This window comes from Symphalangus syndactylus, chromosome 8 (assembly GCF_028878055.3).
Source record: "Symphalangus syndactylus isolate Jambi chromosome 8, NHGRI_mSymSyn1-v2.1_pri, whole genome shotgun sequence".
Taxonomy (NCBI): domain Eukaryota; kingdom Metazoa; phylum Chordata; class Mammalia; order Primates; family Hylobatidae; genus Symphalangus; species Symphalangus syndactylus.
In genome coordinates this window covers 23,726,824-23,748,668 of record NC_072430.2, presented here as the reverse complement: position 1 = coordinate 23,748,668, position 21,845 = coordinate 23,726,824, and the positions used below count along the sequence as shown (strand labels likewise).

Sequence of the window (21,845 nt, the reverse complement as noted above, 5' to 3'; positions counted from 1 at the left end):
CAGGGTCTCACTCTGTTGCCCAGGCTGGAGGGCAATGGGGAGATCTTGGCTCATTGCAACCTCCACCTCCTGGGTTCAAGCAATTCTCCCATCTCAGCTTCTCAGGTAGCTGGGACTACAGGTGCACGCCACTATGCCTGGCTAATTTTTGTATTTTTTGGTAGAGACAGTGTTTCACCATGTTGGCAGGCTGGTCTCGAACTCCTCAACTCAAGTGATCTGCCTGTCTTGGCCTCTGAAAGTGCTGGGATTACAGCGTCTGGCAGAGTCTTTAGCAAATGAAGTTTTACATAGTTGAATTTGAGAATACATAAAAATACATACTTTGCATCATCTTTTTTTTTTCTTCTTTTTTTTTGATACAGAGTCTTGCTCTGTCACCCAGGCTGGAGTGCAGTGGCAGAATCTTGGCTTGCCTCTGGGTTTAAGCAATTCTTGTGCCTCAGCCTCCCAAGCAGCTGGGATTAACGGCATGCACCACCATGCCTGGCTAATTTTTGTATTTTTAGTAGAGACAGGGTTTCGCCATGTTGGCCAGGCTGGTCTTGAACTCCTGACCTCAGGTGATCCACCCGCCTTGGCCTCCCAAAGTGCTGGGATTATAGGTGTGAGCCACTGCACCCGGCCACTATACAGTCTTTATAACAACTGTTCAGGGGAGCAAAATATTCTGTTGTGTAGTGGTACTATAACTACTACCTTAACAGGTGAAAAAATGGTAACTGTTTTATTTTGCTTTCTCTAGTGTGTGTGTAATTAGTGAGGCTGAATTTTTTTTTCTAATCAGAATCCACAAATATTTCTTTTTTTAAGTTTTATTTTTATTTATTTATTTTTATTACTGCTCCTTGTGGAGCAGGGCTACCCCAGAGGCAGTATGCCCAGAGTAGCCCATAAATACTTCTTGAAAACAATATTGTTTTCTTTTTTTTTTTTTTTTTTTTTTTTTTTTTTTTTTTTTTTTTTTTTTTGAGACGGAGTCTCGCTCTGTCGCCCAGGCTGGAGTGCAGTGGCGCAATCTCGGCTCACTGCAAGCTCCGCCTCCCGGGTTCACGCCATTCTCCTGCCTCAGCCTCTCCTAGTAGCTGGGACTACAGGCGCCCGCCACCGCGCCCGGCTAATTTTTTTGTATTTTTAGCAGAGACGGGGTTTCACTGTGGTCTCGATCTCCTGACCTCGTGATCCGCCCGCCTCGGCCTCCCAAAGTGCTGGGATTACAAGCGTGAGCCACCACGCCCGGCCAACAATATTGTTTTCTTCTAGTTCTTCCATGTTTCTATTTAGTATTTAATTCTTCAATCTAACAAGGATTAATTTTGTGTGCCAGTGAAACAATGGTTTAACTTTCAATGAATTTCTTCTTCTGCTAATCAGTTAATGTAGCACCACACTGACTTGTGATAGTTCATTTATTATTATGTTTTCTGTTTTTTTTCAGAAGACTTTTATAATGTTTTATAATGTTCCTGTGCAGTTAGAAAAAAAATTATGATATTTATAAGCATTACATTAAGTTTATAAGTCAATGTGTGAAGAACTAATGTTTATAATATTTATTTTTCCCATCCATGAATTCAAGCAATTCTATTAATTTTTTTTTTTTTTTTTGAGATGGAGTCTCGCTCTGTCACCCAGGCTGGAGTGCAATGGCTCGATCTTGGCTCACTGCAACCTCCACCTCCCCAGTTCAAGCAATTCCCCTGCCTCAGCCTCCCGAGTAGCTGGGATTATAGGCATGCACCACCATGCCTGGCTAATTTTTGTACGTTTAGTAGAGATGGGGTTCCACCATGTTGGCCAGGCTGGTCTCAAACTCCTGACCTCAGGTGATCCACCCGCCTTGGCCTCCCAAAGTGCTGGGATTACAGGAGTGAGCCACTGTGCCCAGCCAATTACATTAATTTTTAAAAAATTCACTGTTTAAAAAATTATGAAAGTAACAAGATGAGCTCTATTAATTTTCAGGTCCATCCATTCTTTTCTATTGAACCAATCCCTCCACTCCACTGCTCTCTGATTCACTGCTGTTCTTGAAGACTCTTCAAAGGTAATTTCTACCTTTTCCTTTTTGAATAAGGGTCTACTTGATCTACACTTAAATGACAGAATTAACTCTGCTAGAAATAATGCTCTTGCATTAGTAAGACCTATTTACCCACTGAAATCTCATTCACCGAACATTTTAACTGTACTATGTGGCAGACACAGGGGATACAACATCGTACACAATAGACATCTGTCTCTGTCCTCACAGAATTACAGCTTCACAATACTCTATTAGTAGCAGAAATTATTTACAATGAATAAAAACATACACCTGGCATTTTTCTTTTCATGAAAGGAATACATGGAGAAAAACACTTACTGCATCACTTAAGACTTCACTGTTTATAGGTAAGATGTGTTCAATTCGCACAAAAGGTAAGAGAGAAGAAAGGATCTCTCTGAGCTCTTCCATGTCCAGGTCCCGTCTTTTTACACCTCTTTTGTTCACACTATGGGCAGTGCCACTCAGTAAGTTTGGCTCTATGAGACAGAAAATGAAAAGTTTCCAACCAAATCCAAATGTTCTGAGACAGGTTTCCTTTGTTCTCTAGTACATACACTAACAGTACCACTCTATAGACTTATGTGCCTCTGCTTTAAAAAGGGTTATAAGTCAATTATTTTTCTTTCATGTTTGTTTAATAGGGATGTTCTTGGATAAAGAAAAAGCATGGTATCAACAGTACAATAAAATTATTTTATCACTGCTCTGCAATAAAGAATAAAGGATTCCTTTCTATAGACTAACTCAAAAGAGAAAAGATGACAATCTACTAAAATCTAGTTTTATCAAGGGCTTTTTAAAAAGCTTTCTCACTTTTGTGACCAGTTTTTAGTAGTATAAGGTCATTGCAGAGTATATGCCATTTCTGGTCACTGTAAGTTATCAGTATGCTCATTGGCCTACATATGTGTAACAGTAATTTAACAACATGCTAATCACTTGGTGTTTGAAGCAGCAAAGTCTAATGTGCTTTATTTGGCTTTAAGATTTTTATGAAAATCTCCCAAATTTCCATAATACGGGAACATTACTGCATAAAAGTAGACCCTTTGATCTTTGACAGGTAATGTATGTCCATTGTCCAGGGCAGAGAATGAGTTCTTCATTGGGCATTAATGAACGACAATCTTAAATACATGCATGCTTATGCTATTGAGGTGGAAAGAAAAATTACATAATTTGGAAATCTTTAATCATGTCTTTAATCTAGGGGTCTGTAATTTTTTCTTAAAAAAATTAACAGAATAAGATCTTTATTATTCATGAATAATAATAAATAATAAATAATCAATAAATAATAAATAATAATAAATGCTGGATTTTTTTCAAATATTCTACAGGAAAACTGATATCTTCCTTAAATCGTGGGTCTGTGTGTGTGTGTGTGTGTGTGTGTGTGTGTGTGTGTGTGTGTATGAGAGAGAGAGAGTTGATTGTTTTTGAGAAGCTAAGTTTTTTTCTGGATTCATTCAGAATAAAATTGTTAACTGTGTAGAAAAGAGTCGTTTTTTTTCCCCCTTGGCTAGCTATGATTTAGCTTCATACTTATTTAAGGCATTCTGCTTTTCAAAATATGTTTTTTTTTCTTAAAGTAGTGACATCCTGTTTTCTTATAAAATCTTACATGAAACCCCCAAATATGTGACAGGTAAGGGCAGAATCCTTCTGTATAAAACTGACTGAAACAAAGCTATGGCCTGGTTCACTTAGCTTCCTTCTTATCCCCGCAGAAGAACCTTCCACTAACCCAGTGTGGAAACTACCTTTTATTTATTATAATTATTATTATTATTATTATTATTATTATTTTTTGAGACGGAGTCTCGCTCTGTCGCCCAGGCTGGAGTGCAGTGGCATGATCTTGGCGCACTGCAACCTCCACCTCCTGGGTTCAAGCGATTCTCCTGCCTCAGCCTCCCGAGTAGCTGGGATTATAGGCACCCGCCACCACACTCAGCTAATTTTTGTATTTTTAGTAGAGATGGGGTTTCACCATTTTGGCCAGGCTGGTCTCAAACTCCTGACCTCAGGTGATCCACCCACCTTGGCCTTCCAAAGTGCTGGGATTACAGGCGTGAGCCACCGCGCCCGACCTATCAACTATTTTTCTAAGGAAAATTTTAACCCTTAAGGATGCCTGTTATCTGCCCCAAATAAATGACATTTCATCATTACCAACTTTACATCACTGAACAAGCTTATGGTCTATAACATTTACAGTTATATACAATCAGTTCTTATGATCTGAAGTAGTTATAAAGTCAACACAAACAATGAATCAGCGAATACTGAACTATTGTTCATAGGGAAAACACAGGGTTAGGTTCCTGTGAGCCTCTGGTCACAACATTTTTGTCAAATGATTAAGACAGACCCTTGTTTTATGTGTTTCTGTTTAAAGACACTTTATTTAATATATGTGGCTGATTCATTAACACTAACCTCACCACCAACAGCACTGTAACTCATGCCTGAATGAAGCTTACCTAACTCATGTATTGTCTCTGTATGGCACACCACAGCCTTCCTGTTCTCAGGAACACTAGATAGCACTTCAGTACTACACATGGGGGCCATCTTGAACAGTGAGATCACGAAAACATAAAAATGTAAAAAATGTGGCACTCAGTAAGGAGATCTGAAACAAGAAGGCAGAGTGCCTCGTCTTGTCAGAACTCAGCTGGGAATGTGCTTGTTGGGAGACCAAGCTTTTTGCTACTCCGTGATAAATTTCAGCGACTAGGTAAGTTGACAAATATAAAAGCTATGAATGAGAACTAATTGTATGCTGGCATTTAAAAAACTTTCTAAATCAATTGTAATGGTTTTCATATTTAAAAAAATTCATAACTCGCCAGGCATGGTGGATCATCTGAGGTCAGGAGTTCGAGAACAGCCTGGCTGACATGGCGAAACCCTGTCTCTACTAAAAATACAAAAATTAGCCACGCGTGGTGGCACGTGCCTGTAATCCCAGCTACTCAGGAGGCTGAGGCAGGAGAAGAGCTTGAACCCAGGAGGCAGAGGTTGCAGTGAGCTGAGATCGTGCCACTGTACTCCAGCCTGGGAGACAGAGCAAGACTCCATCTCAAAAAAAAAAAAAAAAAAAAAAAAAAAGTCATAACTTTGCTGCTCTCTGAAATAAAATTTTAAAAATAAAAAAAACACATTCAAATCTGAGAATTGCTAAAGGTTTTGCTAGCCACAGAAAAAAAAATTGGAGAAATAAAATAGAAGGACTGCTTTTGTTCCCTAGAGCTTGGATAGTAGCATATTAAAGAAACACTATAAAAAGGCTTAAAGGCAGGTTTAGCACAACATTTTTTATATTTAAAAATGTGACAAAATAACTCTATAAATGTACTAAAATCCACTGACTCGAACACTTCAAACCGGTGAACTTTAAGATACATAAATTATATCTAAATAAAGCTATCGAAAGGTGACAGAAAAGGGAAATCGGTATTTAATTTTTCAATTAAAAATTTTAAATTTAGATTCAGTACATAAAGGAACACAACGATGTTTGAGGGAAGGAGGACAGGTGGGTGGGCTAACCCTAGACACAAACAAAAGACTGCTGTGGAATCACAAATTTCCAAAGTTGAAAAGCCCAGCCTCCAACATATGATGCTTCCTTCTCTTCTGCAGTGACCCCACTGGGAGGTCATTCAGAAGTATTATTTATTTCTCTTTTACCTTCCACAACATTTTTTTTTTTTTTTTGAGACGAAGTTTTTCTCTTGTTGCCCAGGCTGGAGTGCAATGGCCCCATCTCGGCTCACCACAACCTCTGCCTCCCGGGTTCAAGTGATTCTCCTGCCTCAGCTTCCCAGGTAGCAGGGATTACAGGCGCATGCCACCATGCCCAGCTCATTTTTTATTTTTAGTAGAGACAGGGTTTCTCCATGTTGGTCAGGCTGGTCTCGAACTTCCAACCTCAGGTGATCCGCCCGCCTCGGCCTCCCAAAGTGCTGGGATTACAGGCGTGAGCCACTGCACCCAGCCTACTTTCTACAACATTTAAAAATAAACAATGAATGCTTTTTTATTTGTACTCTTTTTTTTTTTTTGAGTCTCGCTCTGTCACCCATGTGGAGTGCGATAGTGCAGTCTCAGCTCACTGCAACCTCTGCCTCCCAGGTTCAAGTGATTCTCATGCCTCAGCCTCCTGAGTAGCTGGGAGTACAGGCGCGTGCCACCACTTCCCACTAGTTTTTGTATTTTTAGTAGAGGCGGGATTCTGCCATGTTGGCCAGGCTGGTCTCAAACTCCTGACCTCAGGTCAGTCTGTACTCGTATTTTTAAATTGAGGTTAAAAGTCACATAACACAAAATTTATTTAAAACATTTTTTTTTTTTTTTGAGACAGATTCTTGCTCTGTCACCCAGGCTGGAGTGCAGTGGCGCAATCTTGGCTCACTGCAAGCTCCGCCTCCCAGGTTCACGCCATTCTCCTGCCTCAGCCTCCCGAGTAGCTGGGACTACAGACGCCCGCCACCACGCCCGGCTAATTTTTTGTATTTTTGGTAGAGATGGGGTTTCACTGTGTTAGCCAGGATGGTCTTGATCTCCTGACCTCGTGATCCGCCCGCCTTGGCCTCCCAAAGTGCTGGGATTACAGGCGTGAGCCACCGCGCCCGGCCTAAAACATTTTAAAGCATACCATTCAGTGACTCTTACTATACTTGTATTGTTGTGCAACCATCAACACTAATTCCACATTTTCATCAACATTATGCTTTTGTAATACTTTAGTCATTATATGAAATTATATGAAATTTTTCATTCTAGTACTTCCACGAATCAGTCATGTTTTATTAAGCACCTAAGAACATAATAATAAAAAGTATCCTTTCAAAGCTGCAAAATAAGACTTTCTGATATATCTATTTGAACAAACTATACCCTGTCCACTAAAGGATTCTGCTGATGGTAAAAACTTCCATTTTCACCAGGCAACAGTGTCAATTTTCAAGACTGATGTGCGGCATGCATTTCTAGGAGCTTCTGGGAATATAAGAACCACCAAAAATTTACACAAGGTAACTAGCACAAGCTAATTTTCTGAGCTTACCTCTATCTGCTATTCTTTTCATCAACTGATGCTCTCCCCATTTAATCAGATATTTAAGGATATCTTGTTCACTTGCCTATAATAAAAAATGGTTTATATTTATTTTAGTGAAATTAGATAAGTGGTTAATTTCATTAAGTACTTTTCGTAGGTGGGAAATACAGCATGCAACTTACCATGTTTCACTCTTTCCACTGGCTGTTTGAAGTTTTAGTGTTAAATCTGTGGTCCATCAACAGGAAATACACAAGACTGCATTACATATATTTTATCCAGTAACCTCAATCTTGGCTCCCAACTAATTTTTAAATTTCATTTCTATCTTCTTTTTCTGTAACCTGCTCCCTTCCTATTTTATTTTTTCATTTTAATTTTTCCTTTTGAGATAGAGTCGCACTCTATTGCCTAGGCTGGAGTGCAGCAGTGCCACCATGGGTCTCTGCAGCCTCAACCTCCTGGGCTCAAGCGATTCTCCCAGCTTCAGCCTCCTGAGCAGCTGGGACTACAAGTGTGTGCTACCGCACCCAGCTAATTTTTTTTTTTTTTTTTTGAGAGGGAGTCTCGCGCTGTTGCCCAGGCTGGAGTGCAGTGGCATGATCTTGACTCACTGCAAGCTCCTCCTCCTGGGTTCACGCCATTCTCCTGCCTCAGTCTCCCGAGTAGCTGGGACTACAGGCGCCCGCCACCACGCCCGGCTAATTTTTTTGTATTTTTAGTAGAGATGGGGTTTTACTTTGTTAGTCAGGATGGTCTCAATCTCCTGACCTCGTGATCCGCCTGCCTTGGCCTCCCAAAGTGGCTAATTTTTTAATTTTTTGTACAAATGGGGTCCCACTTGTTGCCAAGGCTGGTCTCACACTTCCAGGCTCAAGCAACCCACTTCCTATTTTAACTTTATTTTATCTTACTATGTGGTTTCTATATAGCTGCCTTAAATTCTCTTTTGGAAGAAAACAGAGATAAGTAAATGAAAGTATAAGTATAGGGTATAAATATAGGGTATAGGCAGAGTAACTACTCTCTCCTGGAGGGACAGGAAAAACAAGTCAGTCAACTTGTTTCGGCAGAAGAAACTACAATCTCTACACGGTATTCTACTGGTTGGTGAAGCACAATCTGTGAAATGGCAATGTAGCCCTCATTTCTTTGTATTTTATTTAAAATCTTAGAGCAAATCTAGGCTGCTAAGTTTTTTTTTTTTTTTAATACTTTCTAAGAAGGAATGCAAAGCTCCTAAAGACAATAATCTAAGAGAACTAACAACTTCTAACACAAACAAAAAGCATCCAGTTTTGATCAGGACAATGAGACAAGGTTAATGAACAAAGATTCTCCATAAATCAAGCCCAAGTATGACATCTGTACTGCAATCAAAGCAACTTACAAAGGAAAAGCACAGATGCTGAGTGTATTATTTAACTCTCCACTGCATTTCTGACTAAAATGGTAGCATTTAATCATTTTTCTAGTACAAATACAAAGAAATAGGAAGTGGCTCAATGGGTTTATGTCTTTAATAGCATTAAAACAGTTGTGCAGTTTTTAGCATAAAATTCATACAGCCAATGCACAAAAATTAAGCTTGAATATACTTTGCCTGCAAGTATTTTCTGTAATATATAAAATCTATTATTAATGTAAATTTCTAAATTAAATTGACATTTAAGTCAAGAACACAAGAATTTGCTAAAAACTACTTCTGGTTAAAAATAAGTAGTTGAAAACATTACCGTACTTTGGAAGAATACATGCACTGCGTTTTGATAAAAATTTGAGCAGATCAGAAATTGAATATTATTTTTACTTTGTGCTGCTGAAGCTACTGTCTACAATCTAAGTATGTGATGCTCCACCAAAGGTAAGAAACCACTATAGAGAAGCCACATTAATAGAGGTCAAGAAAATCATGTTGGGATGTGCTTCTGACCTTGCCTACTGCCCCAATCTCTTTCTGGTGCATTTGGCTGGGACCTGGGCTTGTTCAGTGTAGCAGTGTACATGAAGAGCCAGTGAGACAGAAGGCTTTTGTTGCACAACTATGAAGAGGGCAGTCCTGGTGGTTTGATCACAGCCTGTTTCTCTTCCCCTACCCTACCCTAGATGGAAGAGTAATAGAGCATAGATGGGTTTCTTGGCGCACATATGAATGACAATGAGTTTGAGAGGTGTTTAAATGATTACCTGTAGGTAGTCAGACTGGATAGCAGTAAGCAGATGGTCTTTGCTGAGTTCATAAAAAACATCCGAAGTCATGACCTGGGAAAATTCCTCACAGAGGAAATGTAAAGCTTGTCGGTGCACCCATTTAGAGCCATATGGATGAGAACTCCACTTGAGGATGGCAATTAAGGTATCTAATGAGATGCTCTCAGCAATGATATCCTCACAGCCTAAAAGAGAAGGCAAATACTTCTTGAGATTAATCATAAATATTACTTATTGAACATTAGTGTGCTAGGCACGACATTTAAAAGTCACAATAGCAAAAAAGAACTCAAGGAGATAAATAAAATCTCATGAAAATCACCAAGACTTGGTAGGATGGGTAAACAATAGACTATGGCATCTACAGAAAATCTGCTGCCTTACAGAGATGGATCTACAGAAAAAGGCAGAGAATCCTCCCAAGTTCAAGATAATAAACATCTATGTGCAAATCCAACAATGTGAGTAAGACAGTATAGAGGAAGACATTGGACCAAAGGGGAAAGAAGAGTAGGCAAAAAGGCTGCAGTGGTGGAAATTAGCTAGAGGAAGGATGTGGATGACACCTGACTGATGAGAGAACGCACACCTCAGAATAAGGTAGGTGGGCTGCCGGCTATGCAGACATCCACTCTTTGTATGAAAACATAGCACCTTGCATTGTTGACAGTTTAATCCTTCAGAAAATAGACAAAATACATCTGAGCTTAATTCTGGCAAACTTGAAAAAGGAAGTGAAAAGGACCAGGATCCTGGAGAAAGCAACTATGGCATTTCAAGAACTCAAGGAAGAAAAGAAAACCTAAGGAGACTCAACTCTCCTCCTTAGGAAAGATCATTTCAAAATATAAAGATAAAATATAAGTAAAAATCTAAGTGACAAAGATTATGGGAGTGAGAATGGCTGAAGTTGAACAGAAATTTTTCATTAAGCTTAATATAAAACAAAAAACAATCCTGATAATGTGAAAACAAACAAACAAACAAACAAAAAACAGGTGTTTAAACACCACCACCAGGCCGGACACAGTGGCTCTTGCTTGTAATCCCAGCACTCTGGGAGTCCAAGGCGGGCAGATCACCTAAGGTCAGGAGTTAAGACCAGTCTGGCCAACATGGTGAAATCCAGTCTCTACTAAAAATACAAAAATTAGCTGGGCGTCCTGTAATCCCAGCTACTCGGGAGGCTAAGGCAGGAGAATCACTTGAACTCGAGGCGGAGGTTGTAGTGTGCCGAAATTGTGTCCGAAATCGTGTCACTACACTCCAGCCTGGGCGACAAAGCAAGACTCCATCTCAAAAAAAAAATAAAATAAAGTAAACACCACCAAACTATGGCTACACAGAAAGGGCATAAATGAACTCCAGAGACTTCTAAAGTTCAAAGCTGTTTCTGAAACCATGAAAGGTGTAAAGACAAAGGGAGTGAATCCCACTTTCAAGTGATAGAAGATAATGAGTAGCAATATGGAGTCTACAAAAAGTAATCCCTCATTCCCTTTTCTGATATGGTATCAGATGAGAAATATCATAGATAACCATATAACTTGATTTCCACAAAGCATTTAGAAAATATTTCATGATGCTGCTAAACTGTAAGCACCACAAGATAGGGACTGCTATCTTCAATGTATCCCTAGCACCTTCTCGCACATGTGCTAAACCTGTGCTAAATAAAAATGTGTTGAATGTACAAATGAGATCTTTGCAGATAAGATGAAGAGACAGGGGATGGGATGACAGGACAGTGGTTAACAGAACCATTCATAAATGGCACTGATTAACTTGATGCGTGGAGTGGGAAGTTGGTTTTTGCCATGTTTATCAAGAACTTGGGGCTGGGTGCGGCGGCACACGCCTGTAATCCCAGCACTTTGGGAAGGTGAGGCAGGTGGATCACCTGAGGTCAGGAGTTTGAGACCAGCTTGGCCAACATGATGAAATCCCATCTCATCTAAAAATACAAAAATCAGCTGGGTGTGGCGGCACGTGCCTGTAATCCCAGATACTCAGGAGGCTGAGGCAGGAGAACTGTTTGAACCCGGGAAGTGGAGGTTGCAGTGAGCTGAGACCGCACCACTGCACTCCAGCCTGGGTGACAGAGTGAGACTCTGTCTCGAAACAAACAAACAAACAAAAATCTTGGATAATGATGTGGAAATTATGTTTCAAAATCAAACTTGGAAACACAGTTAACACCACACTGCATAGCAGAATCATAATTGCCTAAAAAGACTGATCAAAATGAAGTTGAAATATAACTAGGAGAATTAGTTCTACATTTAAAGAAACTGCACAGCAGATGATGGTTGGCTTAACTGGAACTATGTAAAATATGTTTTTTTTTTTTAACTGAATGAATGCAAAATGTGACATGGCTGTTACAGATCTGAAGCAATCTCAGGCTTTTCAGGTACGAGCATCAAGCCGTAATCAAAGGACTAATATTGCTGCTTTCTGTGCAGTGCTGTGTTGTTCTGGGCCCTGTGGGTCAGTTTAGATGAGCACTGACCAAACTGCAAGAGTCTCAGGAGGGCAAGGGAATAGTAGAGAGTTTGCAACTTATCACAGGAGAAAAGCTCCAAGCAAGAGATTATTTGGGTTATGTAAGAGAAACCTGAGGAGAGACATAAGAGCTGTCTTTAAATGCCTCTTCATGAGGCAGAGGAGAAATAACTGATTTATCCGTTGTTCCTAGGAAACAGATAGATGTTAAAAGCAGGGAGATTTTGGCTCAATGATAAGAAATTTCTAACAATTAGAATTTCCATCCTCTTCTCCCATCAAAAAAAGGATCCCTCTAGAAAGTGTCAGAGCAGAGGGCTCGTCACGTTAGGGATAGAGTATAAGGAACCCTGACACTGGAAAGGAACTAAGATCAGAAGACATCCAAGCTGATTTCATCACAAAGACAAAACCGTTTCTATAAAGATGGTAACAGAGCAAATAAAAGATGTCTTTATTCCAAGCACTAAAAGAATATCCCTATAAGGAACATAATGAGACCACCACATTTATATCCACATATAGATGACACCCAAAAGGCATGAAGATGTGCTAATGAGAAGCGGGAAATATGGGAAACTTTTCAAACAGTCGTCATTTTATGATGAGCCTTTGAGCCTTGAATGCCAAGCTGAGGAGGACAGACCTCATTCAGTAGCCAGTGGAGGACCTCTGCTGGCCTGTTGTTTTAAAGTGGGTATTGGAATAGGATTGAGTGGGACGAGTCGATCTGATAGGAAAGGCAATCTCATAGATGTGTTTGGGAGTGAAGCAGGGGAAATGAGAGAAAACCTGGTTATTTAAAATGATGTGTCACAATCCTACTAAACCAGGATACTGGCAGAGGTGAAGAAAAAGAATGAAAGACAGTATGATCACAAATATTTAAACTGCTGAGGTTTACAAAGAAGCAGGATACAGTAGGAAAAAAAAATGGGCTTTAAAATCAGACAGATTGGACTTGAAATCCTAGCGCTGCCACTCAGTAGCAAAATTACTTTAGGCAAATCACTTAACTCTTAAGAGTCTGAAATGTTCTCATCTGCAAAGCTGAGATTGTTTCCTACCTCACAGGTTGCTATGGGATTTAAATGAGGCCATACTCTTGACACTCTCATTTGTTCAAACAGTCTGGAGTACCTAAGCCGAGTACCATGAACACCCAGCTCTTTTCACTGCCTGGTGATGTCACTTGCCCCACAGCCTTCACCTCATTATATCCCTGACTTCCCAGTTGATAGCTCCAAGCCTGAGCTGCCTCCCAGTCACACCTGACTTTCACATGGATTTTCCACAGACATCTTAAATGCCAAAGTCAATTCATTTCCTCTGGGAAATCTGGTCCTCTTCAGTCACCAAAGCCAGAGATCTGAGTACTATTATTGGGTCCTTCTCCGGACGCTCACATCGAATCTATTACCACATGCTGTTCATTATTCTTTTCAATCCAACCCCTCCACAGAATCTCCACTGAATTTTTACCACCTCCTTTTCAGAACCTGATACTTTTCCCCTGCATTATTGAAATGGCTTTAAAAAAAAATTCCCACCTCCAGTCTTTCCCTTTCTAACCTGCTCTCTGTACTGTTGCCAGAATGATCTTTTAAAATGTAAATTATATATGCCTCTTTAACGAATTATTCAACAGCTTCATGCTACAAATGATTTCAAGAAAAACTCCAAGCTACATCTCCCTTGATGATCTGGCACCTGCCTACTCCCCAGCCCGTCCCTGCGCAGACTCTACACCCCAGTCATACTGTGTCCCTTCCAATTCCCCAGAGGTCCACCAAATGCTTGCACCTCCAGGCTTTTGTGTATGTTGTTCCATTTTTCTGAAATGCCCCTAACTCTTTTTCTTAACTCCTCTGCATCTTTAAGTCTCAGCTTACATGCTGCCTCTTTTAAGAACCTACTTTGATATTGCTCCTCAAAGCCTTAGGTCAGGTGTTCCTCCTAAAAGTTTCTCTGGTACCCTGTGTTTGTCTGTAACAGGACACAACTCTCATACTACTATATCTTTCTTATATATATTTGTCTGACTCTTCCACCAGACTAAGTTCCTTTTCGGTAAAAGCCCTATCTTATCTGATTCTATAGTGTCTGGCACCTAGTAGATAATTAACTAAAAGCAAATAAAAATAGTAGCTAACATTCTTGAAAACTTATTATGTGTATGTACCAGGCTCTGCGCTAATTGCTTACTTTAGAATATTTAATTTTAGCACTTCTTCTCAAAGAAGGGTGTATTATTATTATCATCCCCATTTTATAGATGAGAAAACTAAGACTCACAAAGATTAAATAAGTTACCCAAGGTTACATATCTAGGAATAAGACAAGTCCTACCTAAACACATCCTTCCTTCCCCTCCCAAAAGTTCCCCTTTCCTGCCTTTTATGCCTCTTAGACTTTTTTTTTTTTGAGACAGAGTTTTGCTCAGCCGCCCAGGCTGGACTGCAGCAGCGCGATCTCGGCTCACTGCAACCACCATCTCCTGGGTTCAAGGGATTCTCCTGTCTCAGCCTCCCGAGTAGCTGGGATTACAGGCACCCACCATCATGCCCGGCTAATTTTTTGTATTTTAGTAGAGACGGGGTTTCACCATGTTGGCCAGGCTGGTCTTGAACTCTTGACCTCAGGTGATCCGCCCGCCTCGGCCTCCCAAAGTGCTAGGATTACAGGCGTGAGCCACTGCACCCAGCTCTAACTTAAGACTTTTACTAATCGATGCTCATTAGAACTTATTTAGAACTACTTCTCTCGTGAGCAGAAAGCACCTTATAAATACACCAAACACGGTGATATTAACTCAAAAATGTAAAAGGAAGACAGATAAACAACTGGAATGCTGGTATAAAGACATTTATAATGTCAAAATTAATGTTTTAATCTGATGGTAAAGGATTTCAATTAATAATACAACTTTGTCAAGGTTATCAATATTGGAATGAAAATGTAAATATAGCAGCAAGGTAGAAAGGATGCTGGCAGGAAAAGGCCAACAAGTGGGTGCTGAGAGGCTTTACACAGTGCCACATCCTTGGTAATGGACAAGTCCTGTAGGTACAAAACCATCAGCACACTCAAAGATGGTCAGACTCTTGGTGACAAAGTGATCCTAACACAAACCCATGACACATGCGTAGATCAGAATGCTTACTCATGGGCAGTACGGGGAGTCAGTTCTAGTGAGCAGAATGTCATGTATTCTCTCTCAGCACTTTGCAAACTATCGCGAGTCACGCTACAGTTTTTTCCTTCTTTTTAAATTTCCAATGTGTCCTGGACCAATACTTTAGTAAAATTCAGCAAAAACACTGCTTGAGTATTGTGGCAATTGTTTAAAGTTTCTAAATGCTTGTTGTTAATTTCTGTACCTATCTCACTCACTGCAGACATGCTTTGAATAGTACTGCTCTGTCTAGAGTCCCTTTCCTCTTCTGGGAACTGGGCTTGCCTTCTTGCCTCCTACCATACGAAGAGTACACTGTGACTAGCTTATTGGTCCCAGGAGGAGAATGAGCAGCCCTGGGAACACAGCCATCCCTGCTGACCCACAGTGGCAACTAGAGAGGCCCCAGCTACTGCAAACTGAAGCAGAAATGCCCCATCTGACCCAGAAACTTATGAGAAATAAATGTTCGTTGTGATACACCACTGAGGTTCTCAGATTGTTTCTTACACAGCAATGGCTGACTAATAAACCAGTAAGCTTTTTAGATCAACTCAAAAGCTTTTATTTTTATTTATTTTTTGAGATGGAGTTTTACTCTTGTTGCCAGACCGGAGTGCTGTGGCGTGATCTCAGCTCACTGCAACCTCAGCTATCCGGGTTCAAGCAATTCTACTGCCTCAGCCTCCTGAGTAGCTGGGATTACAGGCACCTGCCACCACACTTGGCTAATTTTTGTGTTTTTAGTAGAGACAGGATTTTGCCATGTTGGCCAGGCTAGTCTTGAACTCCTGACCTCAGGTGATCCACCTGCCTCAGCCTCCCAAAGTGCTGGGATTACAGGCGTGAGCCACTGCGCCTGGCCAAAAGCTTTTATTAACAGCCAAGCATGGTGGTGGGCATCTGTAATCCCACACTTCAAGAGGCTGAGGTGGGTAGATTACCTAAGGTCAGGAGTTCGCGACAAGCCTGGCCAACATGGCGAAACCCAGTTTCTACTAAAAATACAAAAATTAGCTGGGTGTGGTGGCATGTGTCTGTAGTCTCAGCTACTCGGGAGGCTGAGGCAGGATAATCACTTGAATCCAGGAGGCAGAGGTTGCAGTGAGCCGAGGTTGCGCCACTGTACTCCAGCCTGGGCAACAGAGCGAGACTCTGTCTCAAAAAAAAAAAAAAAGCTTTTATTAACAATTTCCTGGTAGCAGAAAAATTCCACCTGTAGCCAAGGCATTTAATGGATAAAAGGCACCAATATATTCCACTTGGGCAGACTTTCAGTGATGCTGTTGGGAGGCTGGCAGGTAGTACAAAGTCAACTTCTTATAATTTCTTTTGCTTATGTGATAACCACACTTTACAGATCCATCTCCTACTTATTTAATCCTCTCCTCTATTCTCTTTTACTAGGATATTTTCTTTCTAATCTTTAATGTAAGCAAAAATATCTTCCCTCAAAAAATTGAGTCACATAACCAGTATGAATGAATGACCAAGGCTGAAGGCTGAGACATAAAGAGCTAACAAATCAATCTGAAATTCACTAACACAAATGACTGTATTGCTGCATGTTAAATAGGATCACTTTCATTTTTATTATCAATTTTTGTTTCTCCTCTTCATGTTTGTCCCTCTGGTAACTAAAAAAAGCCTCAATGTTGACAGTTCTCCTGAATACACTGTCAGGATCTTTGTTTCCCCCTTACTTATTATTCCTACAATGCCACCCTACTTGTTTCACCAATACCAGTGGGAAACCTTTCCACTGGCTCATGTTCATCAGGAAATGTATAAACGGCTTCCAGATTCATATTGAGGTCGGGGTGGAAAGAGGAAGGGGGAAACAGTCAAGGGGGAAAGGAAAAAGGAACAGGGAGATTACAGCTTGCCATGCAACATAAAACAAGATTGTAAGTTTAGAGGAGGGCTGGCCTTAGACTTGGCATGGTGACTCTTCAGAGGCGCCAGAGTTAGAAATAAGACTTGAAGTACAAACAGGCTTGAAAGAAAAGTTGCTTCACTAACCAGTACATGACTGACTCAGAATCCCAAGAAAAGAAACTAAGAAATAAAGGAAGTGAGTGTGGCAGGAAGTGAAAGACCGTAGGTTTTAAATTCAGGCAGCTGCATCACTAATTCTTGACCCTCACTCAGCCTGTGCCAGATTAAAACACATCCTGTCCGGGTGCGATAGCTCACACCTGTAATCCCAGCACTTTGAGAGGCCAAGATGTGCGGATCGTTTGGGCTCAGGAGTTCGAGACCAGCCTGGGCAATCTAGTGAAACCTTGTCTCTACAAAAACACAGAAATTAGATGGGTATAGTGGTGCATGTCTGTAGTCCCACGTACTCAGGAGGCTGACATGGGAGGATCGCTTGAGCCTGGGAGGTAGAGGTTGCAGTGTGCCAAAAGATGCCACTGCACTCCAGCATGAATGACAGATGAGACCCAGTCTCAAAAAAACAAAACAAAACAAACAAAAACTACATCCTGTGGGCAGGTGCAGCAGCTCACGCCTGTAATCCCAGCACTTTGGGAGGCCGCGGCGGGCGGATCACGAGGTCAGGAGTTTGAGACCAGCCTGACCAATATGGTGAAACCCCATCTCTACTAAAAATGCTACTCAGGACCTCAGGAGGCTGAGGCAGGAGAATCGCTTGAACCCGGGAGGTAGAGATTGCAGTGAGCCGATTGCACCACTGCACTCCAGCCTGGGTGACAGAACGAGACTGTCTCAAAAACAAAAAAACCTACATCCTGTGAGTCTTATTTTCTCATGTGAGTTGAAAGAATCTGAAGTTCTGAGGATTATGCTGGAAACTGGGGAGCAACGTGTCTACACAGTACCCTATAAATCTTTAATTTCTACTCTGCCTTTCTGCCCTCCTCTGACCTCAATATCCAACCAATGTGTCCTACAGATTTGTCCTTCAGAACACCCTTCAATTAGCCTCTCTTCCATTCCCACTAGAATACAACCTGTGTTCAAATCCTTAGCATCTCACACACCAATTACTGAAAAGCTTCCTACTGTCTCCCTCCACCCAGAATTCCAATGCATACAGAGCACACTATTGAAAGGTTTAAGTTTTCTAAAACAGCACTATCATCACATCATACCTACAAATCTATTTTTAAAAGGCAACCAGGAATTCCGGATCCAAAGCAAAAACTGAGTGTCAGATATAAGGGTGAGAAGACAAGTCAACCTGTGCCTCAGTGTTCTGCACTGTTGGTCCTTAGATGCTGTGACTCTGAGAGCTGGTTGGATGAATGCTCCTCTCTACTATTTCTCAGGAGGACAATTCTGAAGAAGAGTCTAAACCCCGGTGTCTGCAGTGGTGACCAGCTCAATGACCCACTCTTGTACTGCTCCCCCTCACTCCTGTTCATGGGATGCTTACTGAATAAATGACCTGCATGTAAGCCTTTGATTTGGGCTGTGCTTTCCGCATGGATTGCGGGGAATGGGAGAAGACACCCAGCAAAGATAGCTAGTAACAGGCCGGGCGCGGTGGCTCAGCTTGTAATCCCAGCACTTTGGGAGGCCAAGGCGGGCGGATCACGAGGTCAGGAGATCGAGACCACGGTGAAACCCCGTCTCTACTAATTAGCTGGGCGTGGTGGTGGGCGCCTGTAGTCCCAGCTACTCGGAGAGGCTGAGGCAGGAGAATGGCGTGAACCCGGGAGGCGGTGCTTGCAGTGAGCCGAGATTGCGCCACTGCACTCCAGCCTGGGCGAGAGAGCGAGACTCTGTCTCAAAAAAAAAAAAAAAAAAAGATAGCTAGTAACAGAAATGGCCCTAGAAAACAAGGTTCTTGAATGAGATTCTAGATCTACCTTACTCACTGACCAAATGGCAAAAGGTCTCCCCCTCCCGTTCCTACTGGTAGGTCGCATGGTGATAACCCCTGCACATAGTAGCATGACAACACCAGGAGCAGATTAAAATGAGGTATATGTGGAAGGTAAAGTATCAGATCACCAATCATGGTGGCACCTGAATGGAATGGAAACATTAGTGACTATAAGGCCTAGATACTGGCTGGATTAACAACTTTAGAGGCCATGAACAAAGAGAATGACAGGCTCAGGTTAGCCAACCCTTAAATTTAGGCATTTTTCAAAGTCTGAAGACTTCCAGGTCAGTGTCTGAAAAGACCCTATTTCTTGCAGCTGCAGGGCAGACTGCCGAAATTCAGGCTCCAGACTTAATTTAAAGGATATCAGAACTACAAAGGAGATATGAAAGAAAGCCTCGACAGGTATTCTATGATAAAATCTGGGTCCTGGTAGGAACACTTGGACACAGAAACCTGGAATGGGGACATTTGGGTGGCTGAGAATATTAAACCCCAAGATTTACCTGAATTTTTTGGGCTAGGAGAAGCAGCTCCAACTCCTTGCTAGAGAGCAGCAGCCTCCTTCATCTGGAGACCCTGCAGGTGCCTGAAAAGATAATGCTTGTTCTCTTTAAGATCAGTTCCTGCCTTCTCCCACTAGCTCCAAACCAATAATGAGGATCATGTTCCCAGCACAGTCTGATTGGGAAAATACAGTCCCTGTTCTGGGAGGAAAGAGTGTAGGCACCCGAAGAATGATAAGACCTGGCTATATGCACTGGCAGGTCCTGAAAGTACACTCGTACAAGTGGATCCTGACTGTGTTGGATGAGGTGCAAGGCCTGTGGCAATACAACAGCAGTTCATTCAGAACCCACGGGATTCACTGTGGCATCTTCTGGCGCTTCTTTGCTGAGGGATAACAGAGACCTAGTGATTGTAGCAACTACTGATAAAGAAACTAAGAGCTCAAATACCTCTGGGATGAAGGTCTGGCTCGAATACCTCTGGATGAAGGTAGGCTGCCTAGGCCTCCTGCAGTATTGGCAAGGAATGACGAAAATCTAGTTTGGGTGAGGGAAGAAGGACATTATGCTGATAATTGTTTCTCCACCATCTCCATCCCTATATGGTTCCAAGTCAGAGTTGGCCAAAAGAGAAATGTGTGAAATTTGGAAGGCAGACATGAGGCAGTGCCCATTACTCTCTAAAAGTCACTGTAGCTAGAAGTGGTGACCGCTAGTCGCAGAGGTGTCAGGGGAGCCTAGATTTTCCTCTGCTCTGCATCTAGCTCTTCCAACTGCAGCCTTGCTGACCAACACTGGCCCTGTGCCCATCCCCAGATGCGTGGCTGCAGGTCCAGACACAACAGCCATACTCCATGAGCTTGCCCTTCACAGTCCCACTTTGGTGGCTGGATGCGCTTGGCTTCTCAGGTTGATTGGCTGGTAACTCCTCTGGAGCCTATTCTCCCTTTCGGACTCACTTCCCCAGCTTCTCCTACAATTGTTTAAGGTCCAATTCCTAGAATAATTCCCTTATCCTGTAGGTCAGAGTTGCTCAGCTTCCCTGATTGAACTTGGATGAGTTATGATGAGAATATCAGATGAAACTTCCAGCCAACTGTAGCAGCCGGACTGTGGCTAACCCCATCCTCTTCCGATTGAGTCTTTTGTAGAGGTGTGGCTGGCCACCATCTTGAAGACTTGGTGACGATGGAGCACACAAACTGATCTGAGTGATGCAAGAAGTAGACTAAATTAAGCAACTCTTGTGCCCACTGCACAACCTCTCTGCCTTTCACCACAGCAGCCCAGTTACAGCACCCTGCCTCAGCTGTACCTTTGTATCCTTTGTTGTCTGCTGTGAAAATTCTGACCCTTGGAGTCAGCACCTCTGGGAATCTGCTAGGCACCTGTCCATATGCAAACCATGAGATGCAAGGGAGTGAACACCCTATTGGAAACACTTTTCCAATGGAGGGATGGAAGTTGGTAGGTAAATGTCCCCTCTTTCTTCCCTCTGGAAGACAATCCTGAAGTACATTCCATGTGGCTCATCAGTGAGTTCCAGTAGGATTATGCCTGATCGACCATAGCAGTGATCAGCTCAGAACACATGCTTGTATTGGCTTGCTCTCATTCCATTTCACTCATCAGTTACCCACTCCTGTTCTCTGGTAGAACTTCCCAAAATAAACTTTTTGCTTGCAAGTCCTTATACAAGGCTCTACTTTTTGGAGGGAACCCAGGCTAAGAAAGAGCAGATACAAAAATCTCCAGTTTTGACACTGGTCTACAAGAAGTAATGTTATTTTTAATTGCCACTCTAGATTTTGGTCAAACTAATAGGCCATTCAGCCCCAGATTCCAGATTACCTTTCTACACTTTCATTTAAAAAAAATTATTGAGCTTTGTGCAGGCTCTGTACTATATGTGAGGGATACAATGATAAATAATACAGCTCTTGATTTCAAGAAGCTAACAATGTACTAGAAAGGTAGAAAAAGAAGTAGGCAATCTCTCCTCTATGTAGTAAGTACTATAAAAGGGGTGTACAAAAGGCTATGGTACACAGTGGGGGGCTACCTAAATTCTCAGGTGGAGTGAGAATGGCAAGGGATAGAACCTACATATAACCCACTACTGTGTGAATACCAGAAAACGGAGATTGGGGTTCATCTTAGGGTCTACTTGTTGTACTACATTTATGGCCACCTTAGTAATATACTTTCTGACAGACTGGACAATCCTAATCACTTCAGTTTGCTCTTTGTACCCCTATTCCTTTTATCTTCTTCAGCTTTCTTTTCTCAGAATACACCTAACTTTACCACTTCTCTGAACAGTGGGAAGAATATATAATTTATATTTTAGGCAAGGATGCATTATAGTTTGGCAAAAAAATTTTTTAAGTTGTATTTTTCTGTGTTTTGTTTCTTATATCCTTGTAGCCAATATTTGGAATTTGCATGTCCCTGTCAGGTAAAGA

The 21,845-nt window shown here is 41.7% G+C and overlaps 1 protein-coding gene across 3 annotated transcripts in view; it reads right to left on the bottom strand.

Annotated features, from left to right (window-relative positions):
• BTBD7 (BTB domain containing 7) overlaps positions 1 to 21,845 on the bottom strand; it is a 101,007-nt gene that overhangs the window by 17,971 nt on the left and 61,191 nt on the right. For 2 of the 3 annotated variants that reach the window (XM_055288337.2, XM_063643953.1), the window contains exons 4-6: positions 9,309 to 9,517; positions 7,128 to 7,203; positions 2,366 to 2,526 (exon numbers count right to left, since the gene is read on the bottom strand). In XM_055288337.2, coding sequence (XP_055144312.1) covers positions 2,366 to 2,526; positions 7,128 to 7,203; positions 9,309 to 9,517 — 446 coding nt within the window. The remainder of the gene's footprint in view (positions 1 to 2,365; positions 2,527 to 7,127; positions 7,204 to 9,308; positions 9,518 to 21,845) is intronic. The other variant, XM_063643954.1, reaches the window with a different exon arrangement.